Raw genomic sequence first — 13,929 nt, forward strand, 5'->3', positions numbered from 1 at the left:
AATGGGCAGGACCTGCTGCCAGGAAAAATGGAAGAACCAGCAGCTCTGCTCCAAAACAAGGAATCCAGAATTAGGTGACAATTTGCCTTCAAAAAAATTTGCTTTTTTAACACTCACCAAGACAAATCTCATAGAAAATACAGCTTTGAGGTGCTTCAGGACCACCAGCTCACTCCTTCCCATCTGCCCTTGTGCTGATTTTTTGAAAGGAAGTCAGCACACCCAAGGTAAGTATCAATATTTTGAAGTGGTGTTAAAATGTTTAAAAATAACTCAGAGGAAACTGTCAAGTGACAGTCACCAGTCACTTTCAGTACTGGTGTTTAGGGAACACCACACACAGCCAGTCACCAGCATGACTTTCAGTTTGCCTCCTACAGCCATTTTTTACCCAAATTAACAACTAAATCTTCTGTATTAAAATTAATTTCATTGTAAATCTGGCGACACCAGATGCTTCAGAATGACAACAAAGGCTGCTGTTTTGCAGCTCACCCAGCAGCTGCAACTTCTGTGCTTCCAGTCCTTTAGAAGGGCTTTAAAAGAGGAGCATCACCTCCAAGGCACCAAAATATTTCAGTGATCCAGACATCTCAGAGCTGCAAAGCTACAATTTCAGCCTTAGTAATGGGTAAAGATTTCTGCTCCTTTGTCTTCCTTCTTCATTTTCCCCAGAGTTCTCCCATCAAGCAGTGCTTGGTCACTCAGTATGAAGGCTGCAGCTTTGATCTCTCCTGAGTCTCAGCCGTGGATGTGGCAGCTCCGAGTGTCGGCTCTAATGAAAGGCAGAACAGGCTTCAGGGGAAAACCATCTTGGAAGGAAGGAGGAATGTTCCTGTGCAGGGCAGGGAAACCCATGACAGACTGTTCACATCAGCAGATCTGAAATTCCTGCCCTGGTGAAACAGATCCAAGGCTCCTCTCCAGGCGAGGCAGTGAATTTATCTCTTTAGAACAACCACAGCCTGAGCCAAATCCTATTTTGGGGCCACTCGCTCAGGGCCCAGCTCTGCAGCAGGACCTGCACAGCCTTCTCATGGAACCAGCACATGGCAGGGGGTTCAATGTCACAGTGAGAACTGCACCAAACACGGGGAGGTTTAACAAAACCAACATTCACACAGTCAAGTTGAGGTTTCAAACTTCAGTAGCAAATTCCGAGCCACAGCACTGCAAATTTGAGATGCATTTAAGTTGGACTTTCCATATGACAAACATACAATTGTGGTTTAAATGCAGAACCACATTTAAAGCAGTTTTGTTTGAGGGAGGAAGTGCTGTTTCAGTGAGCAGCCTGATCAATCTGACAGCTTGTAAACTTCTGGGTACAAATAAAAATTTGCAGTTCGGTGCTTCGACTGAACTCCTGTCCCAGCAAATCAGACCCTGATTTACAAAGTCGTAGCTATTAAAGCTCTCCCCTTCTTCTTTTTGACTTTAAAAAACCCAAACCTTTCCTCCCAGTGTCTGTCAGACCAATGTAACAATGTGGCTTCTTTAAAAAAGTACATTTGATTTGTGAAAGTATTAACAGCTTCCAAAGAAAGGCAAAGTGCTGCTGCAGGGGATTAACATTCTAACTGCTTAAACCCAGACAGGATGAAATCTGCAGTGGTCTCGTGTTTTGTTTCCCAATGTGAAAACTTCTATGACAAGCTGTCATAAATTAGTGATAAAAACCCTTGAAGACAAAGCTAAGCTACACCAGAAGCATTCTAAGCTTATCATATCATATCATACTGTATTTTCTATGCCTTCTTTACCCCCTTAAGTATTACACAAACCATTTCTCATGCTACACTCTACTACAGAACTTGAGCTTTCCAAATATGACAGTTTATTAATATAATTTATTTTAAAAATGCATACAAAGACCCCCACACCATACCTTGGTAAATAATTGGTTTTAATATTTAACTGCCTGGTATTCATTTAGAGAGTTTATTTTCACACCAGGCCTTTCCCTTGTGAGCAAGCAAAATTTTTTAATCATGCAAAATCATGGGTACAATTTTGACAGAGGACACAGTCGAGCAGAAAGTAACTTCAGTAATTACTGAATTATTCTTTATTCTCAGGTGTAGTTTTACAACCCCTGTGTGCCAAGACAACCACAGCTGATGCCAAAATGGGGATTCCTCCATCACTTTGTGCTCTGGCCATGCTCAGGGCACAACTCGAGGTGAAATGGTGGAATTTAACTTGGGCAGCAGCAGCAGCAAGAACTCACCCTGCAGCTCCCTCCTCCCTGGGCTGCCCCTCCAGGGCTGCCCACCTTGTCCCTCCTCAGCCCAGATCTGGGCCAGCTCCAGCCACCACCACATCAAAGCCCTGGAGAGGAGCAAATCTTGAATTCCACCTCACACAATTCCCTGAAACATTTCTGCTCTCAGGAGCCCTGCCTGGAGCATCCTTCCCCCAAACTTCAGGGGCTGGTCCTTCCCCCAAACTTCAGGGGCTGGTCCTTCCCCCAAACTTCAGGGGCTGGTCCTTCCCCCACACTTCAGGGGCTGGTCCTCACACCCCTCCCCTGCAGCAGCAGCAGCTCAGACTGGAATCAGATGCAGTAATAAAAGAAACTGGTTCCCTGTTGTCTGGGCCCTCTCCGTGGCCAGTCCAAGGCAAGGGAGGTGGGACCAGCACAGGCTGGGCAGGAACGGTGGAAACCTGCCCCTTTCAGCACCAGCAGCTACTTAAAAATCAGCTTAACCTGATCATGAAACTGCAGCCTGGGGCCAACATTCCACCAGCACGAGGTGACACCAGCTGGCAGAGCTGCTGACAGAAGTGGCTCCGTGTCCCTGAGCACACCCACCAGGCAGCACCTCACACTGACCTGGCTCAACACTCGCCTTGTTGGAATTTTCAGGGACCAGAGGTGCAAGCACAAGGGACCAGAACAAGTGGAAGGGCAGCTCAGGAACCAGGGCTTGGCAGCAATCTGGGCACTGCTGCAAAGCCTGACACACGTGCAGGTCTGCCCAGAGCTGAGGCAGCCGCTGATGCCTCTGGATAACAGGACAGCTCAGGGAGCCTCTCCATGTGGGTTTGGCAGCTTTCACATTTCAGTGCAGTCCAGACCCCTTGCCAAACCACCTGCTGACAGGAGAACTGCTCCATGTTTAAGAAGGGAATAAATAAACCCCACCAAAATACTCTGCAGACACCTCCTGAACTTCCAAACGGCACCTTACTTTCCACTTTAGCCACAGAATAGGTGGATTGCAACCAGCTCAAGGCATTATTTCCTTACCCTGCATCGTCAGTCCCTGGAAAAGACTCCAAGGAGCAGCACTGCCTTTTGCAGACATGTCTGAATAGGAAAAATATGCACTGAAGGAATGAGCAAAATACACTGAACTGCTAAAAACATCCTAGATGTGTTTTGCATATTTGTTTGGCTTTTTGCACTTCATGGGTAAAGGAGGAATGACATGGAAATGACCAAGGGTAAGAACAGATTAGGTATTAGGAAGAAATTCTTCCCTGTGAGGGTGGGCAGGCCCTGGCACAGGTTGCCCAGAGAGACTGTGGCTGCCACACCTCGGGAAGTGCCCAAGGCCAGTTTGGATGGAGCTTGGAGCAACCTGGGATAGTTGAAGGAGTTGAGGTTGGGACTGGATGGTCTGTAAGGCCCTTTCCAACACAAACCACTCCAGCATTCAATGACTTCAGCCACATGTTGCATGACAGGCAAAAAACTCCAGTCCAGAAACGACCATTTCACCAAAGGTAGCTCTGCTCTAATTTAATGTACTGCCTGGTCAGGTCTATTTTAAGTCTGGGGATTCACAAAACTGGCAAGAGAAAGCCTTGGAAAAGGAACTAAACTTAATCAACACAAGAAGCAAAACGGGGAAACGCAGAAAAGGCAGAACAACGAAGCAGGAATAGAAAGTCAGGCTGCAAAAAGGAGCTGGAAGCTTTGAAACAACAGCAAAAAGACTACAAAGGAATTCAGGGACCTGAAGTTATATAAACCCAAGTGCTAGGCTAGTAACAAACCAGGGATTACTCCCTATGCCCATGATTTCCCAACAGAGCCTTTGCACTGATTTCCTGAGCATGGCCATGATTAACAATTAATGGCTGAGCCCTTGATTGTGTTTCAGCGCCAGGAAGGCAGGTCTGTGCCCAGCCCCGCGCGGAGCAGACTCAGCCCGTTCCCGGGAGCACAGCCTGGACTCAGCTGCCTGTTTTTGTGTTGCTTGGACACAGCAAACACAGAGCACATGAACAACATGCAGAGCTGTGCCATTCCCACCCTGCCACGAGGCTTTCTGCACTTCCAGCATGAAACTAAAAGTTACCTCCATCACTGGATTTCAGAGAAGGAAACAGAAGCCTCGCACTAATCAAGGTTCATTATCCTGCACTTCACACACGCTTGGACTTGCTGTTACAAAACCAGGATTACTTTATCCTACTGTTCCATTCCCATAAAAAACAGCAGCTCAGAACACTTAATCTGCGTGTTAAATCCCCTTGCAGCAGGGCAGACCAGCTGAATGCTCACCCTAAACACAAGCTGCAAGTTCAGCTCAAATGCTGATTCCTCTGCACAAGAACCCATCTTTCTAGTTCCATTTTCTACAGAAAACAGAACTTTTAATCAGGGCATTGACGTTTCCTAACAACTGATTTATAATTAAATTATAGATGCCAAAAGTCTGCACTTGAGTAACTGCTGTAATTTCCACAGCCATGTCCCAGCTGTGACTTTCCAACCTGCCTGCAGGACAATTTATCTTCTAAGAAAGGGCTGATCTTTGAAATTCAGTTTTCTGTCACTGGCTAAAGTAGCTTTTTGTAGCCTTAAAATTGTTTCACCAGGGATTTGTGTACCTGTGTGTCCAAGACTGTTACCAGCTCTCAGCAGTGACCTGCCCTGTCTGTGCCACACTCAGCTGTACAGACTTGGCCACTCTGCACCTCAGTGGCTGCAGATCCCTTGGCTCTTTGACTCACTCCACTGCAGGCACTCCAGGATGTTCCTGTCACACTGCAATGCAATTAACTTCACCACAAAACAATCCCTGTCAGGGAAAAAAGGCTCCACCTCACCGAGAGAAGCATTTGTGACCTCACCCAGCTGGCCCAGGAGCACAGAGTCGTTTCCTGGTCAGAGGCAGCACTGGCCAAGCAAAGACACGTTGATTAACCAACTCCCCTATTGATCAGCCATGGAACAGCAACTGAAAACCCAAAGCTTTTAGGGCTATTTAGTTCCCAAGGCATAAATTTGAACCAAAATCACAGAATCAGGGAATGGGTTGGGTTGGAAGGATCTTAAAGATCACCCAGTCTCACCCCCTGCCATGGGCAGGGACACCTCCCACCAGCCCAGGGTGCTCCAAGCCCTGTCCAACCTGGCCTTGGACACTCCCAGGGATGGGGCAGCCACAGCTTCTCTGGGCACCTGTGCCAGGGCCTCAGCTGACTCACAGCCAAGAATTTCTAAATTTCCCCTCTTTCAGCTGGAACCCATTAACTCCTTGTCCTGTCACTACAGCTCCTGATGAACTGATCTAATTAAAACAAGCTAATCCAGCCAATAAAGCAATGCTGTAGCTAAAAGCTATACCCCAAAGTTCCCTGGTTTTCCTTGTCTGGACACCCAGTGCTGCTTGAGGTGTGACAGTGTCAGCAAGTATCCAACTCAGCCTTCAAGACTGGTACTTACAACGATCCAACAACCCTGAAAACCGAGGGAATTGAGCACAGTTAAAATCACTCGATCTGTCACCACCAATGGCTGCAAAGGCTCTTGGTTCTGAATGACCAAAATCAGATTTCCTTCCCCAGTGTAACTGGTGTTGAATTAAACTCTCACAGGTTTCAGATCAGAGCTGTGCTATGGCCAACTGCTGCCTCAGGTCAGGCCTATGGCCACAAGATGTTTTAAAGCTTGAGATTCTCCTAAAATGCCAAAAAATTGAGCTATTTCACTTAAATTACAAACCCTTTCTTCCTGGAAACTGTGCACAATATTAGAAAACATTTCTAACACACTAAGACACTTGTTATTTAACCCCATGCTGAAAGGATCCTGTTATTTGGCATTTCATCAGCGCTAATACAATGACCTCTAAAGAGCAGCTCTGGCTGTGGATCCACTCCCATTACCTAAAAATACCAGGCAAGTGTCTAAGAAATACATTTGCTTCCATCAATACCCAGAGTATCCCATTACAGCATCAAGCTGAAACAGCCTGTTATGTCACTGCTGCCTATTTTAGCAGACCAAATCATAACCATTTCAAGACTGTGACCCTGGGCATAACTTGGTATTAAAATTATTTGCTCAGAAGATCCACCATCAGATCAAGTTATAATCAAGGAATCACAGTTTCATCCCCAGCGGTGAGGATTATTTTGTTTATATGAATAAATATCAGGAGGAAAAAAGGCAGCTCCTGAACCTTCAGCTGAGCCACTGCAACTAAAGCAGCTTCAGGTGGATTTTTAGCTCCCCTATTCTGCTGTTATGTCAGACACCAAACCCTCCACTCTGGACACACCTCACCCCTTGGACAATACCCTTTCCTACTCTTCCAGCTCCCTGTGCTTCCCCCCAGCAGCTCTGCAGGTCTGGCCAGCAATGGTGACTCCGGCTCCGGTTCCGTGCTATGACACCAGCTCGGTGTGCCAGGGTGGGCACAACCCTTCCTGCTGCCCCAGACCCTCCAAACCTCCTGAAAGCACCTGAGAAACACCTGCACAGGAAAATGACACTTTAGTCGTCACTTTCAGGCAGTGCAGATGGTGCTTTCCTGAGCCAGGTGCTCCCTTTATCCCTGTCACACTGTCCTGACCTTCCGGGAACAGGAAGAGCCCAGGCTGAGCCAGCCAGGACAGACCCACCCGTGTCTGCATGTCAGTATTTTATCAGTCCTCTCAGCTGCTTCATCGAGCAGCAGCTCCAACAGAGCCAAAGGAGCAGAGGACATGCAAGCAAGAGGGCAAATAATATTTCCCAAATCCCTGAGTTTGGAATCTTTTCATTTGTTTTTCTGCAACAAAAATCTCAAGTATTTTCCCACTGCCCACTCAGCACTTGACACACAAGCCGGACACAAAGTTATATAATAACTTTTTTCTTCTGACCAACAGGCTTTAGTTGGTTCCCTGGAATTCACAATATTTTATCAAGGTATCTTCAAGTCAACAAAATTTAATTTGTTGGAAGAGAAGGCTCTGGAGTGACCCAACTGTGACCTTCCAGTACCTGTAGGGGCCAACAAGAAACATGGAGGGACTCTGGACAGGGCCTGGAGTGACAGGACAAGGAGGAATGGCTTCCCACTGACAGGGCAGGGTCAGATGGAATTTGGGGAAGACTTGGTGCTCCCAGAAGCCACCCCTGGCTCAGAGCTGGATCTATGAGGACACATGTGGGAAACGCCACCCACGGGATACCTGAGCCCCACACCCTTCCCACGTCACCGCCCCTGGACAAGGGCAAGGCATTCCCAGGGTTTCATGTGGTCTGGAAGTGGATCACAAGCAACGAGGCTTTTAAACCGAGGGCTGAGTAAATCCTTACTCATTGATTTAGAACCTGTTGCTGACCTTGTAAGGGCACAAGTTCTGAAGAGAAAGAAGTTTCTTAAAACCACAGTGTAATTTTTTAAGTTTTTAATCTTCAGAATTCTTAATTACCTGGTCTTCAAACATGAGACCATCTTGGTCCCTGAGGAATTAGGAGATCCTGATGAGCTGATTGCCTTCACAACACTGAGAGGGATCACCACAAATAGGCCAGAACACCGTGCTCTGTGTTGTGTTCACAGCCCCTCACCCAGAGGGGGTTCCAGCACAGCCACCCAGCTGCTCACAGACACAGCAGTGCAGCCTCAGGCCTCCCCAGCTCTCCAAGCCACTGCAAAGTCCTCACCTTGGGCAAACCCAGGTGAGTTTTCCATTGGCCTCAGCAATCTGCTTTGAAGGGGACATTAATCCGGGGGATTAACAGACACACAGAATTCAATCTAGACCACAGCCTGGTCCCAATTTATATGTTTAGGTATTATTTATGTAATCTGTGATTTATATAATTTGTGACTGCAATAATAAAGTCCCCAACACCCCAGTTGGTGCCAAGTCTCCCCACAAGTGAACACACAATGGCTGCATGTTTTTCTACAATTGGCAGCTTGTCCTGGTAGAAAAACCCGATTGCTGAGCTGGACAACCCATGACATTGTGCCAGAGCTCCCCAAAGGGGGCAGGAAACAGATAAACACACGGATAGCAGAGGCTGTGTTGGTCCTGCTGAGGCTGAGCAGCACTGACTGGGTGGCTGAGCCCTTTCCTTGCTCCCTCTGGGATGGAAATGCCACTTTGCCCAGTTTTGTGTCCCTGCAGAGCCCGCAGTGCCCTGGCAGTGCCCGGGGCTTTGCCCACCTGCAGCTGGGGGTCCCAGCCCCTTCACTCACACACAGCTCCCACCCCACGCCCGGCCTGTCCAGCAGCCAAACTCCCTGCAGATGTTTATTCAGACGGGGATTCCTGGGCTGGTATCCCTGAACTCACAGCCCCTTCATTCCCAGCAGTGCCCGACCTGCAGCCCCAATCCTGCCCTGCTCACAACACCCCTCCCCAGATTCAACCCACCGGGTGCTTCAAACCCATCCCTGACCTGAGCTGCCAGCCAGAGATCTCATGCAATCTTCTAATGAAAGAGATCTGGAACTTCATTTGGAGATAAACAGGAAATGCTTAAGATAACGATTATAAACACTGAAACAAGATTTTTCTTTTCAGATGGAGACAAATGCCCATCTAAAGCCCAAGCACAAAGCAGACTCTCCCCCTGGCTATAAATATTTCATATTTTAATGCTGTTTACCACTTTTTCAAATATATTTGCCAAAGGCAACAAGCCCTGCAAGTAAATAGCACTTTGCAAATTTAACTTCTTTTAAAGAATGTTTGGGCGAGCCAGAAGTTTTCAAACACTGGGGTCATGTTACTTTTTTTTTCCACACAAGAACAACATTAAAGAAGAATTTCTCTGATATTAAATGGCACTGTAGGGTTAATATTACACTGATGGAAGTATTTTGAACCTAACAGAGATGAGTGCATTCCTGTTTTACCAGCCTGGATGCTTCAAAAGGCAAGTTTCAACAAAAAATGAAGAGGTAAAAGAACTTCCTTAAGTAATAATTCACAGACTGATTCTGGGAAAGACTAGAATCAATGGATAATGCTTCAGCAGGAAAAGAAAAGGAATGGTTTGGACCATCCACCTTTTTCCATGAAGTATTACTAGAAGTTATTGCTTTCCAGCAGGTTTTCCCTGAACAGATAAATGGAGGCAGCTCCTCACTGGACAATATTCCAATAACACAACTTGGCATTTTAACATAACTTGCTTTAATGTCATAATTATGTTACAACTACTTCAATTCCAGCTCAAGACTTACACACTGCCAAGTGACTTGAAGAAACACTAAATATAGATCAGCACAGAAACTTTGATGCAGGACATGAGCTATTAAAAGGCATGTTCCAAAACTCTGGGTGAGTCACAGGAATGCCATGAGTACAGGCCCTGGAAAAACCTATTTGTACACAAGGAGTTGTTATTTGAACAGTGGGAAACAGGCACAAAAGTGATGGTAAGTCAGCTTCTTGCATAAACCCAGAGCTTTCTGAGGCAGTTTGTGGTCTTTTCCAGATTTCTAATTAGTCAGAACTGCCTGTCCCTGGTTTAAATTACTGCAAGAGCCTCGGGGCAGATCAAGTATCTCTCCCAGTAAAGGCAGTAAGAATATCCACCTGTCTGATCTTGGGTGACTTCACTAGACCTAAACCAGTTGTCTGGAATCATTTTTAATCTGAATGGTACTCTGGTGATTGCACCTAAAAGATGGGAGAAGGACCTGATGGCACCACCAGCAGCAGTTGGTCCCCAGAGCCCGCGAGGCCCAACACGGGTGGGGCTGTCACAGCTGGAATGTCATAAATTACCAACCTGAGTCTGACAGCAAACAGCACAATCCAGACCCCTCCGTGGGCTCATTCCTCATGGAAATGACTCAGCTATGCAGTTCAAATGCTCGTTAGTGTATCAGTGCAAAGCTTTGATGACAACAGTTCTGAAGGTTTATTTTCATTAGGGATGACTGAGGCTTTAAAGGAGAATATTCCCAAGCTTCTAATCAAATGTGTCTCCTTTGTAATTTATAAAAGGGTATGAAAACTAAGACGAGCACTCATAGATATCTTAAGAATTACCTTGTTGACATCACACATCATATAATTATTTTAATTTCTAACCTAACACTCAGCTGCTCTGCTGAGGATCTGCTCAGGGAGCATCCCAGAGAATCCCAGCTCTGAGACAGCCCGTACAGAACCCAGGCCACAACTCCCACTGCCCAGGGCCCCTGCCCAGGCCAGGCACACACAGCTGTTCTCACTGGGCATGAGCCTTGGGCCTCAGAGGAGGGGAAGGTTTAGAGGAATTAGTACATAAATCCCATTAAAAGCAATCCCAGCACGTGGCCTCTATGGAATCCCAGGGCACCTGAAATTCATCAAGTTCAGAATTAAGGTTACCCCTTTCTTTTCCACTCCCTCCTCAGTTTATTTTTTTAAGCCTAACTAAAACTCCCAAGCTGTTTCCAGCTGGATTTGGGATGTAGCTCCAGAGAAGGCGAGCTCTGGGCTCCTTCCTCTGGGTGATCAGCTGTGTGCCTGTCCTTGGGCAAGGTGCCACTTTATTCCCATCCATTAATTCAGCTCGTGTGGAACTAATGATTTCCTGGCAAGGCCTCCTCTGCTCACCTGCACAGCCCAGCCCTGCTTTTTGGGAATTATCCAGGCTGGATCAGAGAGCCTCCATGAGCACCAACACACGCCAGGATTCACAGGCCACCACTCTAGCCAGGGCTGCCCTAAGAACATCGTGATGCCACCTCCAGCAACAGCTTCTGGCCCAGACCCTGACAGTGACTGATATTTCACTTTTTAGGTTTCCCAGAGCTCAATGCTCCCCTCAGCAGCACTCACACCAAATCTGGCAGATACACAAAGTATCACATCCTCAGCAGCAGACTGAACACTTGTCTTAAGGCAGACAACAACATCCATGAGACAATTTCTGCAAAACATTTAACACATCTATTAATTATTGTGGAATCCTGTTCCACTCAGCTAATCCCCTCTTTAATTAGTTTCCTACATGTATTTCACAACTGCCTATAATCCTATAGGAAGCCTATCCATGGACTCACAGCCTTCCCATAAACACCATTCCCTGGCTTTCCTGGAGCTCTTGCCCATCTTTTCTCATTTTCCACACTAAGGTGTTACTTCTCTGATTCCAAATCACATATTCAGGATCCAAGGCCAAAGATGCCAAGCTTGGAAGCTGGCTAGGGAGAAGGGCAGTGTCACTGCTGCCTCCAACCCTGAACTATTCCAACCATCTCATTAAAGAGAACAAGATCAGGCAGAGCTGCCTTGCTGACCTCATGGTGAAGTGTCTGCTCTCCCCACACCCCAACTGTGAGGGGAAAACCTCTGAAGGGGGGAAAAGCAAAGCAGGAGGAGACACCCCTTCCAAACACACCACCAGGAAACACAACAGCCAGTCAGAGACCAGCCCAGAAGCAGCAGGTGACATCAGGGGGACATCCCAGGGAGGGGACAGCTCCCACAGCATCCCCAAGCACCCCAGGTGAGGGGGATGTGACCCCCCGTGCAGACCCCAAACTGCTCCTCCAAACTCTGCTTCTCTCATGGAGCAGCTTCTTCCCCTACAGGACCCCACAAGGGCATCTGGGCCACCACCTCCTCCTTAAGCATTTACAGAACCAGAGGGTCCTTCTGACCCAGGGCTTGTCTCCTCATTCTGTCCCAGAATCAAGAGCTAATAAATGAGTTCAGCAACTCAATACAACATATAATATTGTCAGCAGGATCCTGCTGAATGCCTGTTGCACCTTCCACGAGTCCTGCAGTGCCTCTCAAACCAAATTTAAAAGCCTCAGCCCTGATATCTGCAAGAGAAACCAGTTAAAATCTGTCCCCACTACATGATTTTATTTGGGAAATGAAACAAGACCCTGACAACTACAGGAATGCTTGACTAGCACATGAAACATGGAGGTGAGCAATATGAAATATTCACAATTAATTAATATCAAGCTTATAAAAACAAGTGAAGCAGAGTAATTTTTAAAAGTTTAAAATGAGAAACATGGCCAACATTGTCTGTATTTTAATGAACCCAGGAACCCCCCTGTGCATGCCCAGACTCCCAGGGCACCCCAGACTCCCTGGCACAGGAGTGAGCAAGAACCTGCCCAGACACCACACCCCAAGCACCCCACGGTGCCCCAGCCCTGTCCTGCCCATGGCCAAAGGTCACTGCCAACCTCCCCACTGCTCCACTTTTAATGTGGATTTTCCCCTGGAAGCAGAAAGCACCTCAAGCTGTTGATCCTGCTCAGTACAACCCAGATTACTCAAAATTCCACTTGGGATTTGGAGCTGTGAGGCTGACACATGGAAACAGGGAATGCCAACAATCCCTCCAACAGCACAAAAATATCCATTAACTGATATGGAATGAGAGGACACGGGGTTGGCTGGGAAGTTGTTCCCTTTTTCATAGCAAAACAGATTATTAAAAATCAACTCCCTGGGCTTTATCAGCTGACACACCTGCCCTGGTTTGTGTGGGCCCCGAGGAAAATAAACTCCCTGTTAAGGGAGTTACTGGAGAGGAGGCCACCAAAATATACTCAGATAATAAGTGAGTTTATAGTCTCAGTATCAGTACAGACTTTCAGTTTGTACTCTCAGTTTAGATACAAACTTTCAGAATAAATCTTTAGTAAAAGCAGAGAGAAGTTTCTGAGGAGAACCCCTGACTCCTGCCAGCCCCCCAGGGCAGTGCCATGTGCATGCCCAGCCCTCGGCACAGCCGGGGGGCCGCAGAGCCCCCCGAGAGCGGGCACAGATTTGTTATTTCACAGCGCCGGGTCCTGCCCGGCTCCGACAGCTGCAAATCGGCGGCGACTGTACCGGGGGCTCCTGTTACTTTTGTTACCGTGAGGTCCTGGGGGAGGCACTGCCCGGAGTCTTCTTAAATGTCAGAGAGAGCGAGAAACAGATGCAAGAGCGTAACATTAACGGGGCGAGAAGGGAAACGAAAGTCGCCAAAACCCAGACAGGAAGGGCCCGATGCAAATGGGGCTGCGGGAGCCGGGGGGGCCGAGGGACCCCCGGGGGCTCTGCTGGCCCCGTGCGGCGGACGGACCGACCAACCGACCGGGACCGACCGGGACCGACCGACCGGGAAGGACCGACCGGGACCGACCGACCGGGAAGGACCGACCGGGACCGACCGACCGGGAAGGACCGACCGGGACCGACCGACCGGGAAGGACCGACCGGGACCGACCGACCGGGAAGGACCGACCGGGACCGACCGACCGGGAAGGACCGACCGGGAAGGACCGACCGGGAAGGACCGACCGGGAAGGACCGACCGGGAAGGACCGACCGGGAAGGACCGACCGGGACGGACCGACCGGGAAGGACCGACCGGGAAGGACCGCCGGCGCTCGGCGGGGCCGGTCCAGCGTCCATCGCTCCCGCACGCCCGGGCGGCCGCCGCCCCGCCCGCTGCCCCGCGCCCGCTCGGCCTTGCCCCGCGGTGGCGGAGCCCTCGCCGCGCACCTGCCCACGGTCTGGTTGGCGAGCTGCTTCATGCGGTTGAACTGCTTCTTCATGTCGGCGGCCGCTGCCGGGGCTCCGCCGGCCCCGCTGCTCCCCCGGCCCCGCCGCTCCCGCCGCCGCCGCTGCCCGGCCCGGCCTGGCCCCGCCCGTTCCGGACCCGCCCGCCCCGGGCCCCGCCCGCCGCACGGATGTCCCTCCCGCGGCCCGGATGTCTCGCTCCGAGAGCCG

At 48.9% G+C, this 13,929-nt stretch overlaps 1 protein-coding gene across 6 annotated transcripts in view; it reads right to left on the reverse strand.

Moving 5' to 3' along the window:
* ARHGAP17 (Rho GTPase activating protein 17) overlaps positions 1-13,852 on the reverse strand; it is a 43,861-nt gene extending 30,009 nt beyond the window's left edge. For all 6 annotated transcript variants that reach the window (XM_071571258.1, XM_071571253.1, XM_071571255.1 and 3 more), the window contains exon 1: positions 13,702-13,852. In XM_071571258.1, coding sequence (XP_071427359.1) covers positions 13,702-13,754 — 53 coding nt within the window. In that variant the 5' untranslated portion in view covers positions 13,755-13,852. The remainder of the gene's footprint in view (positions 1-13,701) is intronic.
* Positions 13,853-13,929: the final 77 nt, after the last annotated feature.

This window comes from Pithys albifrons, chromosome 16, assembly GCF_047495875.1.
Source record: "Pithys albifrons albifrons isolate INPA30051 chromosome 16, PitAlb_v1, whole genome shotgun sequence".
NCBI lineage: Eukaryota > Metazoa > Chordata > Aves > Passeriformes > Thamnophilidae > Pithys > Pithys albifrons.